Here is a 19,469-nt window from a genome sequence, read left to right as displayed (position 1 = left end):
GGCAGGCCGGGAGCGTCCCCGCGGCCTGCGGCGCCCGCTGGTTGTCAGGGTAACCGCGCCCTTGCTTTGGAAGAAATTCTCTGCAGGGTTTGTACCGGATTTCCCGCGCAGCTGGCTGTGCCCTTGAGTACGAGGGCCTGGTGGCCCTGTGATGGAGGGCCATCGACAGGCTTTGTGGCCTCGGCCTTTGTGACCAGCAGTTTCTCGTCTCAAACGGGGACCATAATAACAGTAACTTCCTGGACTAAGTGTAAATGTAACTCCTGGCGGTAGTAAGCGCTCGCCAAGTGTCACCATCACCCTCCTGATTGAAAACGGCGGGACAGCAGGTTAGAGAAATGCAGGCTCCTGGTTTGGTGTCCAGGGCCAGAGACGGGAGCTCAGCAGGCTAGGAAGCCGCCCCCACCTGGCGTCCATCCCAACCTGGGCTCGCGGGGAGGGGCGCGCGGCGGAGGCGGACACGTGGCCCTCGGGGACAAGGTCGCGAGCGGGCGGCGGAGCAGCTGGGACATGGCACGGTGGGTTCGGCCTGCTCTTTGCGCCCTCAGGCTCTGGGGCCCGGCAGGTGAGTGGGCCTCGGTCGGTGGGCGCGGGCCGGCAGCCTCTGGGGTAGGGCGCGGCGGGCGGGGCCCAGGGTGGGGACGAGCTCCTCCGCGCAGGCGAGTGGCTGCGGTTCAGTGCCCGGCGAGCGCGGGCGTCGTGCTTTCTCTGCGTGCGCGGCGGGGCACTGCAGAACCTGAAATGTCAAGTTCCTGTTCACGCAGCTCAGTGGATATTCCAGAGGCCGCCGTGGCATGTTTCTTGTTTCTTCTCACGGGATTAAAAAAATTCTTTTTTAATGTTTATTTATTTTTGAGAGAGAGAGAGAGAGAGAGAGGGAGAGAGAGAGAGAGCGCGAGCGCGTGCGATTAGGGGAGGGGCAGAGATAGAGACACAGAATCCCAAGCAGGCGCCAGGCTCGGAGCTGTCAGCACAGAGCCTGATGCCGGGCTCGAACTCACCAATGGCAAGACCATGGCCTGAGCCAAAGTCAGATGCTTAACCAACTAAACCACCCAGGCGCCCCTTCTCCTGCGTAGTTTTGATGTTTATAAGCAACACTTGTGTGTTCATAGTTGACACTTTGTACCTTGCCTTTTATATTTAGCAATATGTCTTGGGAGTTACTTTCATCTCAAAAATAAACGCTTTCTCAGTCTTTTATACTGATCTGTAGAATTCCTTTTTTTTTTTTTTTTATTTGTTTTTGTTTCTTTTTTTTGTATGACTTTTTATTGGAACCACCAGATCTGCCCCAACGAAGAGCTCCCCAGGCCCTGTCGCGCCTTACAAGAAAGGGCTTAGGGTCAAGGAGGAGGGAACTGTTGCTCCTGTGCCCACAGAGGGAGGTCAAGATCTGGCCTCCGCTTCTTGGTGACCAGATTCCTCCCACTGCCTGTCCCTGCTGGGGAAACTGAGGATGCACCGCCCTGCCCTAGGTTGGGGGTGGGATCTGTAGAATTCCATTCTATTGATGCTTCATAATGTATTTAATAATTTTCTTATTTAAGCGGTTTGTAATCTTTAGTTATTAGGAATAATGCCGAGGTTCATTGTTTGTACTCACTTTTTGGATAAACTCCTAGTAGTGGAAATCCTGGGTCTAAAGATATATACATTTTTATTGTTCCCCATGCAGTAATTGTACATTTTGGGATCTTTGCTGTTAACCTTAAAAATAAAATGTTAGTTATTGCCAGCAAAATGGATTTATTCAGGAATAGCAGAGAACTCCAAATGTAGACTAGAAAGCTATGGCAAAACCATAGGCAAGTCCTAGGCACAGAGGAGAGAAATGGTGTTTTACAGAGGAAGGGGGATGGGGCTTGGGAAGTCTGTTACAAGCAAAAAGTCCTCCGAAATAAACTGGGAGCTGGAGTGTAGTGCTTCTCATTGGCTGGGCTGGGCTGGCCTCTCATTGGCTGGGCTGTGATGGTCCCTCCTTGGCTGGGTTGTTGGGGGAGAGGGAGGGGAGAAAACCCTCCTTCCTCACCCGGGGCTGTGAAGCCCAGGTTTTTTCCCCCATTGGGAATGCAAAGGGCTGCGGGGAGTGAGGGGGTGGGGGTGGGGGGAGTGAGGGGTGCGTGTGAGAGCTCCTCCTGTTGGTCTCCACCGCGTGTTAGTCAGGTTTCCTTTACATCATTGCCTAGAAATTGAATATACATACGGGAATGTCTTAAAGGCCCACAGTTGTTAAGAAACTAACTTAAATGCCCAATAATGAATTAATACTTAAGTAATGGTACATCTACTTGATGCAACCTTACACAGCTACTAAATGTTGGCGAGGAGTTTAATAGATACCCAGGGGTTTTTCGTTTATCCAAGAAACCTTTATTGTACTGGCCAGGTGTCCCACCAAAGTAACTCAGTTCTGACTCTACCTGCCTGAAGAAAGCACCACAGGTGAAGGACTCAGTCCCACAAGCCCGCCCCCAGTTCAGACGCCAATCCAGGTTGTCTCCTGTGCTTCTGACTCACCAGCTATTAATTGGTTTCCGTGACCCCCTCCTCTGGTTCTGTTAATTTGCTGGAGCGGCTCCCAGAACTTGGAAGACAAGTTGACTTCGTAGATTGCAGGTCTATTACAAAGACTATTAAAGGATCTGAAGGAACGGCCGGATGTAGAGATGCATAGGGTGGGGTGTGCGAGGGTCCCTGGACCCTTCTGCACGTGATTCACCAGCCCGGAAGCCCGCAGGACCCCCTCCTTTTGCGTTTTTACGGAGACTCCAAACCCTCTAATCATAGTTGGCTCCCCCTGGCACCCAGCCCCCATCCTTAGGGCTCTTCCAAAAGTCTCCTCATGGACACAAACCCAGTTGTGGTGTAAAGGGGCTGTTTATGCGGAACAGGACACCCACTTCCCCCTCGTGGCTCCGAAGGGACTTCAGGAACTGAGGACGGGAGACCAACTGTTGTAACAAAAGATGTTCCCTTTTCTCTTAGAGACTCCAAGGGTTTGGGGATGAAGACCAAAAACATATTTACTATAAATCACAATGTTACAACTTTAAAAAAAATGTTTAACGTTTATTTATTATTGAGAGACAGAGACAGAGCACGAGCATGGGAGGGGCAGAGAGAGGAGGAGACACAGAACTTGAAGGAAGCTCCAGGCTCTGAGCTGTTAGCACAGAGCCCGACGTGGGTCTCGAAGCTACAAACCCAGCGAGATCATGACCTGAGCCAAAGTCAGATGCCCAACCGACTGAGCCACACAGGCGCCCCATATTACAACTTTTTAAATTCCTTTTGTATTTCTTATAATCAGTTGCATTTGGGAGGAATGTAGTAAATTTTTTGAAGGAAGACTGTAGGGGAAGAGTTGTTTTAGATGCTGTGTAAAGTGGGGCGCTTAATAGGTAGAGCTTGAGCCAGATGATTTTCTTTTCTTCCCGACCATCTGGCCAGTTTTCTTTAGAAAATTTCCTTTGGAAACCTCCTCAACTTGCACTCAGAAGAACTGCTTGACAGGTGCTTTCATGCAAGTCTCCGATGCAGCAGACCGTCCTTTAGGGTCTGTGGGCATCTCTGCAGGAGTGTGGGGAGGAGGGGAAGCACTGTGTTCTCTACTGTATTTTCTGTACTTTCTGCTGGGAAAGATCTGCTATAGATCTTCTTAATAAGCAAGACTGTAAAGAATCATTTCCTGCTCTTGACTTGAGCCTCTGAGGCTCAGGGTGTTTGAGTGATGAGGGGACATCAGAGCCAGGGCTCTGATTCTCCTTTGGGTGCCCTCAGCTCTGCACGCTTTCCTTTGTCATGTTCCTCGTTCTCTTTACGTACCTTTTAGAAATCTGTTCTTTTGAAAACCAAGATGATGCTTTGTATGCTGGGAGAGGCAACGACACAGAGGCAAGTGGACCATGAGCAGCAAGCAAACCCCTGACCCCAGAGTGGAGTGTGCAAGCCAGCACAGGGTCACTGCAGGAGAGGAAGGGGTGTCAGTCTCCCTAAAAGGAGCAGGAGCCCGACGAGGGCAAAGTGATTGCTCACGGGGGTTCAGCAGTGGCTTCATGAAGGAGGTGGCATTTGGTCCTGGCCTTGCTGTGGGAGATTTGGACATGCTGAGGTGGAGAAAGGTCATTCAGGCAGGAGCTGATTTTAGGGCATATACAAGAGCTAGGGAGTCGGTTGTTTGGCTGAAACGGGGGGGGGGGTTGGTATATAAGAGGGCATAGTGGGGGCTGAAAGTGTCACTGGGGTGGGTATGCTGTGCTAGGGTAGGGAACAGAGCTTCAGGGGAGACCTGAATTGGTTTCGTAAGGAGCAAAAGAACACAAAGACAACACGCAGGAGAGTAAGTTAGGGCCACACTCCTAGAAGATACACTCTAAATTGTCCTGATGTGTATCTGAGGTGTGCTTTTAGGGTGCTTATTTCTTGCCTGTATCACAAAAGAGTAAAAGAAACACTCTCAGTTTCCTGTTTTTATGTCTGTATTCACGTTAGGCTCATCACTCGTTTGGGGAGGGTTGTCGGTTCCATCTGTTGAATCTCTTTTCCCATCAGGGTGGAGGAGTCTCTATACGGAAGTCAGAGATGTCCTGGGGAAGGGTCATCAAGGGCCTTCCCCTGGAAGAACAGACGCGGTGGCCGCCAGCCTTTGGGGTGTGAGAAAGGCGTCCTGTGCAGTGGGGCTGGCAGCCCTGAACTCTGGGTGAGTTGCCAGGAGATGTAGGAGTCATGCAGCTCGGTTAGACGCCAAGCAGGGGCCCGAACGGCAGATCAGTAAACCCAGGAGGCCTTACCAGGCCCATATGAGGTGCGGCTCTGGTGCCCCATATTTCCCACAGCTGCAGCCTCGCCTCAGTGGGATGTGTTCAGACCGTGCTACTGGCTTTGTGTTAGTTGTATTGCTTTTTTTTCCCTTCCTGTTGCTTTCTGAGCGTCCAAGTCCTGAGGCCTCGCTGGAGCCTGTGATTTGTTTATTGTGTCTGGCTCTTTTTTCCTATGGGAGACCATCTCCTATTCCTAATACTTAGCCCTGTGAGTGTTTTGGCTCCTGGCTTCTGCGGGTGACTTGAGAAGTCTTCTGGTGCTTTGCAGAGAGAGCCTGGGCTGAGTGTGCCCACCCCCTTACCTTGGTGGTGGGGTTCCTTTGGCAGCTGCATAATATGAGCAGCTTCCTGAACAGCTGCAGACGTTGAAGATCAAGTCTCTGTGGCAGTGTGAATCCCTAGCTGCCAGGGCATGTTTCTTTCTGGAATGGTCTCTAGAACCACTTTTCCTCCTGATAAGATTCGGTGTAAAGCCTGGGACATTTAGCTTTCTTTAAAGGTCACTGCCTGTTTGTCACATCTCGGGTATGCTACAGTGTATGGCTCTGCAGAGAGCATGTCCAGAGCCCCCCATGGAGCCCCCACACCTCTGGTGAGCAACCCTCTTCTTTTCGCACTGGCATTGGGTAACAGGAGTTAAGACGTGACGCATTCCTTGTTTGCACAGGTCTGACTAACCTGATTTTTTTTGCTCCCAAAGAAGTTTTGATTTTTAAGTTGAGACTTCTTTCTCTTTCAGCCCAGTAGTCATCGATGATGAGAAAGTGATCATCTGGGGGGACAGGAGGGAAGTGTATGGTCGTTCTCCATGGTGGGGGTCATGGCAGGGCTAGCATGAGCTTGACTGTCACAGTCACCTGGCCACTCTCCTTTTCTGTCAGCATTACAGGTGGAAGAAGACCTATATCTTCTTCTGCTAGTGCCTCAAGCATCTTTGGAAGCGGAGGCAACGGCAAGGAGAAGCTTTTTCTCCAGGACATAGCTGAGCTGATTCGAGCCGGAGCCTGCCAGAAGGCAGTGGTCATGGTGGGGGCCGGCGTCAGCACGCCCAGCGGCATTCCGGACTTCAGGTGCCCTGCAGTGCCTAGATCCTCCCTCACCACCCTGGTCCGCTGTGCGGCCCGCCTCACGGGGCTCAGGGCGTCTTGCCCCTCCTTGCAGGTCTCCAAGGAGCGGCCTGTACAGCAACCTGCAGCGGTACGACCTCCCATACCCTGAGGCCATTTTCGAGCTCACTTTCTTCCATCACAACCCCAAGCCCTTTTTCGCTCTGGCCAAGGAGCTGCACCCCGGGAGCTACAGGCCCAATGTCATACACTATTTCCTCCGCCTGCTCCACGACAAGGGGCTGCTTCTGCGGCTCTACACACAGAACATCGATGGGCTCGAGAGAGGTGAGCTCTCCACCTGTCCACGCCTCTTCTTCTGCAGGGACTGCTTCTCCCCTCCCCTGTGACTCATTTCAAGCCGGCTTGTTTTGCCTTCATCCCTGACAGAAATGTCCACTGTGTCTTTAAGGGCCACTGTCGGGACCTCGTTGGTGGACCTGATGTCTTGGCATACTTGTTGGGCTATGAGTTTTGGATAGAGCTAAAGGTGACGATTGAGAGCTTTAGTTTGCTAATCTGATACGACGATTTCTTTTTTTTTTAATTAAAAAAATTTTTGTTAATGTTTATTTATTTTTGAGACAGAGACAGAGCGTGAGTGGGGGAGGGGCAGAGAGAGAGGGAGACACAGAATCCGAAGTGGGCTCCAGGCTCCGAGCCGTCAGCACAGAGCCCGACGCGGGGCTCGAACTCACGAGCCCCGAGATCGTGACCTGAGCCGAAGTCGGACGCTCAACTGACTGAGCCACCCAGGAGCTCCAGTGATGATTTATTTTTCAAGAAATTTATTGTGAAATGTTTTGAGCACAGAAAAGTAGAGAGAACGTAACGAGCCGTCACGTCCTCCTCACAGCCAGTCCTCACTTCATCTGTGTCTTCTTTCCCCCACGTTTTCTCTCACCCCGTTATTTTGGAGCAGATCCCTCACATCATAAACTTAATCTGTAAACAATCTGTAAGTACTTCAGTGGGTAACTCTAGAAAATAAAGATTTAAAAATCATAACTACGATATCATAACTACGATATCAAAGAAATCGCTATTAATGCCTTAGAATTACCAAACTCTGTGTGTAATGGTTTCCTGACTGTCCCGAGGGCGGCCACGACCAGTGATTCACAGATCGTACTGGCTGCTGACCGCATCTTAGAGAAGCGTGGCTGAGCCTTTCTCTTATGGGCAGATTCCAACGAGTGCTGACTCTTAGTGAGCCAGCATCCGCTCGGCCAGGCTGCAGACATCTGGTGATTTGAAGAAAGTAGTCACCTCAACTCCAGGAAAATAATTCCTTGCCAGAAGGATTCTGCAGCTTGCAGCCCCATAGGCAGCAGTGGAACCCCTGTGGGGGCGACCTCTTCTTCTGGAGTTGCAGCAGGCAGGCCCGTGCGAAGGCGCGAGCTCTGGCTTGTGGGCTGTAGCGTATGGAGATTTAGGACCATGGCGGGGATAGCGGAAGCCACTTGCAGCTGGGACTGTCTGTCCGCCCACAGCCCAGAAGCTGACAGTGGGAACAGACAACTGTCATAGTAAGTTACCTCTGTTTTTCTATAGTTTTTTGGAAACTGTCTTTGTACCGTTTTTTCACTTTTACTGGGTATCTGTAGAATAGAAAATGTTTTCCTAGTTATTAAATATAATTTTATCTGAACTTACATCAAACTTGTTGACAGGCCTCATTTTAACCTTGGTTTGGCTCCATCGGTGCTCATTCTGGTCAGTGGGGCGTCATCTGGAGGTGGCGGAGGCAGGGACGCCAGGCTTGCACGAGGGTTGTGACTGCCTCTGGGGACCTGCCAGGCTCAGAGCCATGCTTGGGGGCCTGTGCACCCACCCCAGAGCCAGCAGCACTTTGCTTTGGCTTGAATTTCAGTGGCTGGCATCCCTGCCTCCAAGCTGGTTGAAGCTCACGGATCCTTTGCCTCTGCCACGTGCACTGTCTGCCGAAGGCCCTTCCCAGGGAAGGACGTTTGGGTGAGTTGTCATGCTGGCAGTTCTCTCCCTTCTGCACTCTGCGGTGGGAGTGATCCGGAGAAGTGACGTTTTAGAAGCATTGTATTAGAAGAACAACAGAACAGTAATGGTGTGAAATGTTTTTCTTTATTTTTAAATTGGAAAAGTAATATATGCCTGTCAAAAATTAAGAAATACGTGGGGAGATAAGGCATGTGTAGGGAAATGGGGAAAATGGATTTCCCTTCGGCCGATTCCTACAGCCCACTTTAACAGTTTGGTATGTAATGTTACAAGCCTTTAAAAAAAAGGGGAGGGGCGTGGCACCTGGGTGGCTCAGTCGATTAAGAGACTGACTCTTGATTTGGGCTTAGGCCATGATCTCATGGTTCATGAGTTCAAGCCCCTTGTCAGGCTCCGTGTGGAGCCTCCTTGGGATTCTCTCTCTCCCTTTCTCTCTGCCCCTCCCCCACTCCTCTCTCTCCCTCTTTCTCTCTCACAAAATAAATAAATAAGCTTTAAAAAAATAAAAAAAGGTATATATAAACATACATGACCATATCTATGTACCTACAACACACAGTGACCAATTTTTTTTTTTTTTTTAGCTACAGGATTATTAACCTTAATCTACAACCTGCTCTGTTACAGAACAAAATTTCATGGATTTATTGTGTCAGTAACCACAGCTCTGCTTACTGTTTTTAGTAACTAGAGTAATACATTTAGCCACTCACCTACTGTGGGACATTTTTTGATGTTTCTGATTTTTACTATTAAAAATAATGCATCAGTGACACTCATGCTTATACCCTTGTGTACTTCTGGCAATATTTCTGTAGGATGGGTTTCTCAAAGTGCAATAGGACAAGCTGGAAAATTTTAAATAAAGATGAAGGTCTGAAATATTGATGAGGAATAGGGCCTTGTCTTTTACTTTTCGATGATGTGAAATTCACGTAACCGTAAAATTAAACATTTTTAAACCTGTTTTTTTTTTTAAAGTTTATTTCTTTTTAAGAGAGAGAGAAAGAGAGAGCAAGAACAGGGGAGGGGCAGAGAGAGAGGGAGACACAGAATCCAAAGCAGGCTCCAGGCTCTGAATTGTGTGCACAGAACCTGATGTGGGGCTCGAACTCACAAACTGTGAGATCATGACCTGAGCTGAAGTTGGATGTTTAACCAACTGAGCCACCCAGGCGCCCCCGTAAAATTAAACATTTTAAAGTATATAATTCATTGGCATTTAATATATTTACAGTGTCGTGCAAACACCACCTCTGATTCCAGAACATTTTCATCACCCTAAAGGAAAACCCTTTACCCACTACTCAGTCAGTGCTTCCCAGCACAATCCCTGGCAACCACTGATCCGTTTATTGTCTCCATGGTTTTGCCTTTTCCAGAATGTCAGAGTTGGAATCATACAGTGAGCAGCCTTTTCAGACTGACTTCCTGCACTTACTAAGATGCATTTACATTTCCTCCTTGTCTTTTCATGGCTTCATAGCTCATTTCTTTTTAGTGCTGAATAATATTCCCTTGTCTAGATGGACCACAGTTTATCCATTTATGTACTGAAAGGCACTTTGGTTGTTCCTAAGTTTTGGCATTTATTAATAAAGCTGCTATAAACATCTGTGTGCAGGTTTTTGTGTGGATATAAGTTTTTCAACTCGTGGGTAAATACCAAGGAATCTGATTGCTGGATTGTATTGTAAGAGCATGTTAGCTTAGTGCCTTCCAGTGTAGCTGTACCATTTTGCATTTCCACCAGCAATGATGAGAGCAGCATCTGGTGTTGTCAGAGTTCTAGAGTTTAGCTGTTGAGATAGGTGTGCGATGGTATCGTATCGTCTTATGCAACTCCATGATGACGTAAGTCATGGAGTATCTTCTTTAAAAAAAATTTGTTTTTATTTTGGAGAGAGAGCATGAAGTGAGGAGAGGGGCAGAGCGAATATTAAGCAGATTCCATGCTCAGCAGTGTGGAGCTTGATGTGGGGCTTGGTCCCACGACCCTGGGATCATGACCTGAGCCAAAATCAAGAGTCTGATGCTCAATCGACTGAGTCACGTAGGCGCCCCATGGAATATTTTTTCAAATGCTCATTTGCTACCTGTATATTGTCTTTGGCGAGCTGTGTATTTAGTTCTTTGGCCCATGTTTTAATTAGGTTGCTGATTTTCTTGTTGTTGAGTTTTAAGAATTTTTTGTGTATTTTGTATAGCAGTCCTTTATCAGAGGAGGATATCCTTTATCTGTGGAGGACAGGGAAAGACCAAAGAGGTGACCACTCTAGGTTTGTAGGTGGCAGTTTATTTAAAAAAAAAATTTTTTTTTTAACGTTTATTTATTTTTGAGACAGAGAGAGACAGAGCATGAACAGGGGAGGGTCAGAGAGAGGGAGACACAGAATCTGAAACAGGCTCCAGGCTCTGAGCTGTCAGCACAGAGCCCGACGCGGGGCTCGAACTCACAGACCGCGAGATCGTGACCTGAGCCGAAGTTGGACGCCTAACCGACCGAGCCACCCAGGCGCTCCTGTAGGTGGCAGTTTAGTAAGTAAGAGAACTTATGTGCGAGGCTCCTCCTGGGCAGCAGCAAGACAACCAGATCCCTGCACCCACCTCCACATCCGACAGGTTTATAATGAGGCCTTAACTGGGCTCGGTCACGTCTACTGTGCACATCACCACCTCCAGGCTGTGTCCTTGAGCAGTCTCTGGGACAGGGAAGGCAAGTGGAACCCGCGTTCCAAGGACGGGGGGGAGGGGGGGGGAGTGAGGAGCTCCCAGGTGCCGGGTCCAGACCATAGGTCAACTGGCAGTTTTGTCTTTTGATGACCTTCCCCAATACTCAGTGGTGATTTCTTGCAAGTATTCTAGCATCTTCCCAAAACTTAGGCATCTGTTTCTTTAAATCCCTTCCAGGATGTTCCTATTAGGATGTTTTCATCCAGTGTTTGGCCCGACCCTCACCAACACGCATGTGGACCCATTGATATAAATCTGAGCACTCAGATTAGTAAATTTGAATAACTGTGTTAAATTCTTCAGCAAATTTATGGGGTCTCAGTCACTTTAGGAAACTCTTTCACTATGGCTCAAAACTCAGCCTTAATCCAGGCAACGTAAACAATGGGGTGTTCTTTGGGACCCCCAGCAGAGTTAACTGTAGAGGGGTGGGTAGTAATAGGTTTGGGAGAGGAGGGGTGAGGAGAAGTTTGGAGGGAAAAGGAAGCTCAGCAAAAGGGCTAGAATGAGAGATAGGTAGAGGGGGGTTGGGGACAGTGAGGAGAGAAGAGAGGGAAACTGTGCCAGAGGTGGGGCCTGAGCGCAAGGCCACCCCACCTGTCAGGAGACAAAGAAGATGGGGAGGGGACAAGGCCTCAGAAGCCATGTGGACATCTTTCAGTTGTTTGCCTGCCTTGGTTAGTTTACAAATAGTATTTTGCAAAAAGGCAGACTTTGAATCCAGAAACTGTTTGGAAGCCTCAAGGTATCAATGAAAATAAGCATCCAATTCAGTTTTGACAATTTTAGAGCCCATGGCTGTCCGATTGAGTTGTGAGGAAGGGAAATTTGGGGAGCTCGAAAGTTCCCCATAATGGCCATTGAAGTTGTAAATTGTTTTTTGTTAAGTTAGTCCATATAAGAATGCACGTGAGGAGGGAGCACACTTTTTAATCATGGAACCGGCAGGGCTCCCAGAAGAGTGGGGGCAGGGGCACCCTCAAAGCATTTTGATCACTGGGATCCCATTTCCCAGAGGCTTTTCTCCAGAGCCAAGAGGAAAATTCCTGAACAGCACAGCCCCAGTAGGAATAGCCGGGCTCTAGAAAGGAGTCAGACAAAGGCCACATGAGTACTCTCTGAAAGGATGAAGCCTTAGGGCAGGTCCTGAATAAAGTCTGGAGAGCTCAAAACAGAGAGTGAAGCACAAATCCAGGAGAAAACTCACATTCAAACCCCAGGGTTGGTGAGGAAGCAGTGAGCCCAGCTGGCGCTGAGGGTGCTGGCACCTGTTTGTTTGCTCACCAGCCTCAGTCGCTGGGTGGGGTTGGGGATGTGTGTGTGCGTCCTTCCTGCATCCCACTTCTGACACCTAGTAATGTTTTCCTTAAACATAGCCCTTTCAGTTATTTTACCAGGGAAATGGGTTTATTCAGGAATAGTTGAAAATTGCTATTTGGGACAAGCAAGCTATGACAAAACTGTAGGCAAGTCCAGCCAACAAAGGAGAGGGACATTATTTGATGGAGAGGAGGGAGGGAGTTTGGAGAGGCTGGAGAACCAGGTCATGGAGTTGATGTTGTCTTGCTCGCTGAGTCACTGGAGTGGTTGATTTGATGTAGGGGAGGTGGTGCATTTCTTCCCTGGTTGGGCCTGTCATTGGTGGTTCTCTCCTGTTGAGGGTTCTTCTGTTGGGTCTAGTTGACACTTCTTTGTGTGATTGATGGTGAGTGGTATGGCTCCTTCCAGCCTCCTGAGTCCACATTAGCAAGGTCTCCCTGTATTAATTTTCATAATGCTCAGCTGTTTGTTGAAGAGGAGAAATTTGGTTGGCTGTGCTTATGTGAGTCTGCTTCTAGGGTTTCTGGTCTGGTCCTTCACTAGTGCCACAGTCTTGATTCCTTTTTTTTTTTTTTTTTTTTAAGTTTTTATTTAAATCCAGGTTAGGTAACACACAGAGTTATATTAGTTTCAGGTGTGCAATATAGTGATGAAACACTTCAATACATCGCCTGTTGCTCAACACGAATGTCCTCCTTAATTCCCATCCCTTATTTAGCCCATCTCTCAAACCCCTCCCCTCTGGTAACCATCAGTGTGTTCTCTGTAGTCAAGAGTCTGTTTCTTGGCTTGCTCCCCCCCTCTTTCTCCCCTTATTAAGAGCCATCTTTTATTTATTTGTTTTAAATTTATTTATTTATTTTGAGAGAGAGAGCACACTTGACTGGGGGAGAGGCAGAGAGAGGGAGGGAGGGAGGGAGGCAGGCAGAGAGAGAGAGAGAGAGAGAGAGAGAGAGAGAGTCCCAAGCAGGCTCCATGCTGTCAGCATAGAGCCCAATGCGGGGCTCAAACTCACAAACTGTGAGATCATGACCTGAGCTGAAAACAAGAGTCAGATGCTTAACCAACTGAGCCACCCAGACACCCTAAGAGCCATCTTTTATTTTATTTATTTATTTATTTATTTATTTATTTATTTATTTAAAATTTATTTATTTTGGAGACAGAGCATGAGCAGGGGAGGGGCAGAGACAGAGGGAGACACAGAATCAGAAGCAGGCTCCAGGCTCTGAGCTGTCAGCACAGAGCCTGACGTGGGGCTTGAACTCACGGACTGTGAGATCATGACCTGAGCTGAAGTCAGACGCTCAACCGACTGAGACACCCAGGCGCTCCAAGAGCCATCTCTTAAAGTGTGTTGTGATATCTTCCTTGGTTCATTTTCTATTTGTGTTACACAGGCCGAAGTGATGGTGGACAGGATCCCCCGCTGTCCAATCTGCACTGGCATCGTGAAGCCCGACATCGTGTTCTTTGGGGAGACGCTGCCCCAGAGGTTCTTGCTACATGTGGTTGATTTCCCCATGGCAGATGTGCTGCTTATCCTCGGGACCTCCCTGGAGGTTTGTCCGCAGGCCCAGTGGTGGGCTGAGTGTGTGGGGAGGAGGCTAGGAAGATAGGGTGGAAGAGGTGGGGCTGGTGGGCCAGCTCCGGATGCTCTCAGAGCCCCCTGGTGTCCCAGCTTCAGAAGATGAATGGGTTCATCTGGTGCGGAAGCACAGGTATTCCCGGCCTAGGGAGTGGAAGCCTGGGCAGAATGGGGAGGAGGGAGGATGCTCAGCTTTGGAGGTGCTGTCAGTGTGGGTGGGGCACAGCATGTGAAGGGAAGGGAGAAGGGAGGGGTGTGGACAGGTAGAGAGGGACAGACTTCCCAGGCCACATCACAGAGGCCAATTTTGTGCTAGAAGCAGTGATAGACTTGAAAGGATGGGACCAGGGACATAGCTTGTGCCTCTTGGGTCAGAGAGAGATCGCTGATGAGTGGGATGGGGACTGAAGCAAGATGTCCAGGAGGGCTAGTCCTCAAGAAGGCAGGGCTGTGGGCACAGTCAGACCACGTGACTGAGAGAGGGCAGGGAGAGGGACTGGCTGCACCAGGGACAGGGGAGGGAGTGGTCTGGCTGTCTATGGGTCCTCAGGGCATTGGTTGGTAAGGAGGAATTTAGAGGGAGGGTGCCGAGCTCAGTTCTGCACATGTGTGTTTGAGGTGCCTGGGAGACACTCATGGACACATTCCAGAAGCTATTCTGCATCTGGATCTGGAGCTCAGGAACTTTGTAAAGGAATCAAGAGCAAGAATGAGACCCTGCAATGAGCTCTGCCTAATTGGATGTAGGCAGCAAGGGCCAGAAGGGCCAGAAAGGCCTGTATTCAGAGCCCGGGCAGCCACGGAGGCCTAGAGTGGTGTGCCCGCTGTTCCAGTGCTTTGGACAGACACAGTAAGATGGTGTAAGCAAGTGACACAGTTTCAGATGACAGCAGCTGGAGAAGTAACAAATGGGACAGGAAGGCTGGGAAGGGTTGTGAGCTGGTCGTGATATCGACGTGGTTGGTTTGCACGGCCGAGTCAGGAAGGTGACCTTGGAGCTGAGGCCAGGGAGATGCAGGTGTCAGCTGAGGGTGTCTGGCAGTGGAAACTGCCCGTGACCAGCAGTGACAAAGGTCTGACCTCCCGACCCTGTGGGTGCTGTGTCATGAGTGTGCCATGGTGCACGGTGAGGTGGTGGGAGAGCCAGTAGAGGCCTTGCAGGTGGTGGCCAGGTGGCGACGGTGGTTGGCCAGGTAACGCTGCAGAGGGCGTTGGCGCCCAGGTGTTTAAAGGAACACCGGGTGGGAGAGTGCGGACCCCCGCAGGGCTCCGGGCTTGTGACCTGAGTGACCACAAGGATGGAGCTGGTTTCCTGAGGCTGAGAAGCCTAGCGGGCAGGTTGGGGGATCTTGGCCTCCGGCACACTGGTTCGAGGGCTGTTTTGGGCTGTCGAGTGGATGAGGGCGGTGGGAGGTGGATTCCTGCATCTGGAGTCCAGGAAGGAGCAGAGGTATGACCTGGGCTGGCGCAGTGAGCAGCCGGAAGAGCCCAGAGCGTGGACAGACCCGTGATGCCCACCCTGGGCCTGGTTGGAGGGGTGGGCCTAGGGGACAGGCAGAGGGCCAGGGCCATGGTGCCAGCGGCATGTGGTGCTGAGTCTGGCTGCCCTGTGCTGGCTACTGGTGATGGACATTGGGGCCACCAGCCCTCCCGTATTTTTTAAGTGAAATGAAAATAGCCTTTCTCTTTGATTCTAAAAGTACCACATGCTTGTTTTAAAAAATGTACACATTAGGTAGAGATGCAGAGTGAATTAAAGAATCTCTTCTGTTCTACCAGCACCGTGAGTGTTTTGCCGTGTCCTCACAGGCTTCTGCGCTGCACAGATGTGGTGATCTTAACCAGAAGTGCAGAGAGACCTAGCTTGTCAGCACCCCTAGTGTCCCTGACAAATGCCGATACAAGGTTCCAGCCGGGAGCCCCAAAGCAGAGTGCTTGTCTGTAAGCACCGAGCAATCTGCAGTGTGGCTTAGACTTTATCTCATATGCCGCGTGGAGGAAATATTAATGCACTTGGTTATGGATCACCCCTCCGGATGTCACTGAGGTGTGACATAATATATGGTATATAAATCATGTGACGTTTTCTAAAATGTGAAATATTCTGAATTCTGGAACACACCCAGATCCAAGAGGTTTTTTTTTGTTTTTTTGTTTTTTTTTTTTACTTTAGGGAGAGAGAGTGCACACAAGTGGGAGAGGGGCAGAGGGAGAGAGAGAGAGAGAGAGAGAGAGAGAGAGAGAGGGAATATCAAACAGGTTCCATGCTCAGTGCAGATCCTGACGTGAGGCTCGATCCCATGAACTGTGAGATCGTGACCTGAGCCGAAATTAAGAGTTGGATGCTCAACTGACTGAGCCACCCAGGTGCCCCTGAGCCCTGAGAGTTTTAAGATAGGGATGACAGATGTATGACAAAATTTATTGTTGATGGGCAACAAAAATAATAGATATTATATTTAAAATGATGTAGTGAATAACCACATACACATTTGCACATTCATGTGAGTACTTTTGTAGCAAAGAAATATTGAGAAGTTGCTTTCCAGAAAGATACACTAATTACATTGCCACCAACAGATGTGGGCCATTTTCCCACATCCTCACTGACAGCAAACATTACCTGTCTTTAAGTTTTCATCCATCTGATTGGCTAGAAAGAAATAAGTGTGTATGTGAGAGAGAGAGAAAGGGAGGGATATTTAACATGTCTGTAATTAAGAGTGAAGTTCGTCTTTTCATGTTTATTGATCACTGTGTTCTCGTTGGATTGCATATTTGTATCTCTTGTCCATTTTTCATTAAGTTATTTTCTTAGTTGGTCTATAAATTAGCAATATAAATTCATTAAATAAAATGTTTATAAATTAGTTTAGCAATTAGAAATATAAACTATTTCTCACATGTTGTAAATATTTTTGCAGTTTGTTTATGATGATAAAGTTTAAAAAATTATTTTTCTGCATAGTATTTTTATGTAGATGATAATGTGACAGTATTACATAGTCAGACCTGTCATGAGTTTCCTTTGTCTGATCTGACTTCACTATCAGGCCTGAAAAGTCTTTCCCTACCTTTACTTATGAACCCTAAACTTTCTTTAAGAACTATTTTGTTTACATTTAAACCTTTCACTCATTTGAAATTTTTTCAATGAAGGCAGGAGTTGAGCATTTTCGTCCCAGATAATGAGGCAGTCTCAATACCATTTAATAATCTGTTTCTAATTTCTAATGGAAATTTCACTTGGAAGCAGCATGAAGAAGCCCAAAGTCACCGAGTTAGGACTCTCTGGAGGTCTGGATGGTGAGGGCTGTGGAAAAGTGGGGCACCCTCTCTGCTGGGCATGTCAGGAGCCCTCTGTGGGGCCAGGTCCTTGCTCCCAGGGAGCGTGGGTGGCCCAACCAGATGCTGCTGGGAGGAGGGTAAGGTGGAGCATAGTTGCTGGAGCTCAGATGTGCCTGGGCAGAGAGACCCACAGAGGCCAGGACATGTGGGAGGCGGAAAGAGGGACGCAGGCAGGAGGGAGGCTCGGGAAGGGAGGAACCCAAGCATGGAGACCAAGCTGACAGTGTGACGGGAAGAAACGAAATAGGTGGTGAGTTTTCCCTGTACCCGAGGTCTTACTGTCAGTCTGTGTCCCGAGGGGCTCGGAGGGTGGGCACTGTGCTCCTCACTTCTGGGCAATTTTTCAGGTAGAACCTTTTGCCAGCTTGTCTGAGGCCGTGCGGAGCTCGGTGCCCCGACTGCTCATCAACCGGGACCTGGTGGGGCCCTTTGCTTGGCGTCCTCGCAGCAGGGACGTGGTCCAGCTAGGGGATATGGTTCACAGCGTGGAAAGGCTGGTGGAGCTTCTGGGCTGGACAGAAGAGTTGCAGGACCTCATGCGGCAGGAAGCCGAGAAGGTACGGACTGTGAGCGGGTCATCTCCAGGGCTGCCTTCCTCACTGCTTGGGGGTCTGGGCCCACCTGGTGTGGAACCCTGTCTGGCTAAAACAGAACTAGCAAATACTGGCTGTTAACCCCGTACCGGCCGCTGCCCAGGGCCACCTCCGTGTGGACATGAAGAAGGGATGCTAGATGCCTGCTCTCCACTGGCAGAGCCGTGACTTGGTCCCGGTGGACTGGGGTTGTCCTCGCATCACAGAGCAGCATTGCCTTTTGTCCCTAAAATAAAGCGGCACCAAGCAGCTCCAGGCCAAGGTGTGGCTCTGAGCCGAAGTTTGAGGAGCTGAAGTCTGTGCCTGTGCGGTGTGGGATGAAGCCCACCTCGGGGAGGCTTTCGGGAGATCATCAGCGTGAGAGCCGTTGGCCTGACAATGTGCTCAGGGTAGAAGGCCAAAGACCCTTGGTACCTTCCAGGTTTCAGACCTGTAACAAGTGAACTTACAGAAAATGCAGTTTCCCGTAAGAATCAGCATGTGTAGCCTTGATATGAGAGGTTATTTTCTAAAGGAGGCAGCATTAAGCATTTGAAGTCTGTTTGTCTCACAGAGACAATCATGTGACAATGCCCAAAGGGGACGGGGCAGAGGTCTGGGGACAGCCTTACTCTTCAGCTGTGACTGCCTCAGGGCTCAGGGCCGTGGGTCAGGCCTTCCCCTCACCTCCACTGGCAATAGCCCCAAGCAGCTGGTTTCTTACCAAGTTGAACCCAAGAGAGAAGAATAAGGCTTATTAAGGATAGGAGACTTCACACGATTTCCACACGCAGTGGACACGATGGCCACGGTTTTTTCTAGCCTTCCCCTCCAGAGTTTGGCTCTAATGGCTAACACGTAGGCTGGCGTCACTCGTCATCTCAATTGAAATACCAGTTATGCTGCTCGGTCGTTTGAGGGAAGCAGAGAGTGGAGGTAGCACTGAAGCGTGTACCTCACACGCCGAGAGGAGGGTAGGTGCCCTGGTCAGACCCGCCCGGCCGCTTCCTGGCTCTGGCGTCCCACTCCCATACAGGAACAACACTAAGTCACGTGGCCCCGGGGATTTGACCTGTGCATTTTCTGGTCTTACAGAAATCTATGTAAAGTGGGTCCTGGTCTTAGGGGTTTATGTATTTAAAAAGAGGTGCCATCCAAGAGTAAACGTCAAGGGACGGGCTGCAGTCCAGTTTAGGTTGCTTTGCCAAATAGTGCATAATCTTGAGCACGTGAGCTCCAGAACATTTCACATGGTCACTTAAATGAAGCCCTCCATTTAGCCACCCAGTTTTGCCCAGCCGTGCTGGCATCATGTTACTTTGGCTCAACAGCAGCATTGGCAGAGGCAGAAAAGCTTTTGTTTTATGATAGTTCAAACCCAGGCCCTGAGATCTGCAGGACTGATTTCCCTTCTTTGTGTTCCAGCTCAATGGACGGGACAGATAGGGTGATGGCTGGTCCCCCCACCACTCCCGGGACCAGAAATGGTTCCATGGAGTCACTGCCCGCCGCTAAGGAAACAGTTTTGGCTGAACTGGAACCTGCGGCCTAAGGAAGAATGAGGCTGCCCAGGTCATGAGCTCTGTGCCGACCGGTCGTGTTGTGCTCACACCACAGGCCACCCGTCACACTGGCACCTTTCTGCTGTTGGGACTCTTCAGTCTGCTGAGGCTGACTGCAAAAGCTTTGACAGCTTGAACTCAAACAGACCAACGGAAAGCCCCGACTGGATCAGCCATGTGTCCAGGTCTCCATCTGAAGGGCTTGGCATCTCGGTCTGTTAGAAGGACCCAGTCTCTGGCTGAGTGGCCTTAGTCACTCCCAAGGCATGGTCCTGGGTCCCAAGTAATAGAATAGGGTCCTTGAGTATGTTGGTCTCCTTAGTAATGTTATTTTTAATTAAAGAAACTTTATTCATTTCTGGCATGAAATAAACTCTTTGGTCTCCTTAAGGGAATACAGGTGTTAACAGTGGCTGTAGAAAGGGGACCTTGAGGGGTGT

At 49.4% G+C, this 19,469-nt stretch overlaps 1 protein-coding gene across 8 annotated transcripts; it reads left to right on the top strand.

Annotated features, from left to right (window-relative positions):
* The first annotated feature begins 45 nt into the window (after positions 1-45).
* Positions 46-19,424, top strand: SIRT3 (sirtuin 3). Of its 8 annotated transcripts, XM_060607666.3 has the most exons (8): positions 46-565; positions 4,555-4,702; positions 5,705-5,893; positions 5,985-6,217; positions 7,803-7,903; positions 13,360-13,521; positions 17,243-17,452; positions 18,893-19,424. In XM_060607666.3, exons 1-8 carry the CDS (start codon positions 511-513, stop codon positions 18,911-18,913), a joined length of 1,119 nt encoding a protein of 372 aa, XP_060463649.3. In that variant the 5' UTR covers positions 46-510; the 3' UTR covers positions 18,914-19,424. The 8 variants fall into 8 exon arrangements, with proteins under 8 accessions (XP_060463649.3, XP_060463650.3, XP_060463655.3 ...); XM_060607667.3 differs by lacking the exon at positions 5,705-5,893; XM_078433912.2 differs by lacking the exon at positions 4,555-4,702 and having other exon boundaries at positions 393-565.
* Positions 19,425-19,469: the final 45 nt, after the last annotated feature.

The sequence above is a fragment of the Panthera onca genome, chromosome D1 (assembly GCF_046562875.1).
Source record: "Panthera onca isolate mPanOnc1 chromosome D1, mPanOnc1 haplotype 2, whole genome shotgun sequence".
Classification (NCBI taxonomy): Eukaryota; Metazoa; Chordata; class Mammalia; order Carnivora; family Felidae; genus Panthera; species Panthera onca.
This window is presented reverse-complemented; position numbering and strand designations above follow the sequence as displayed.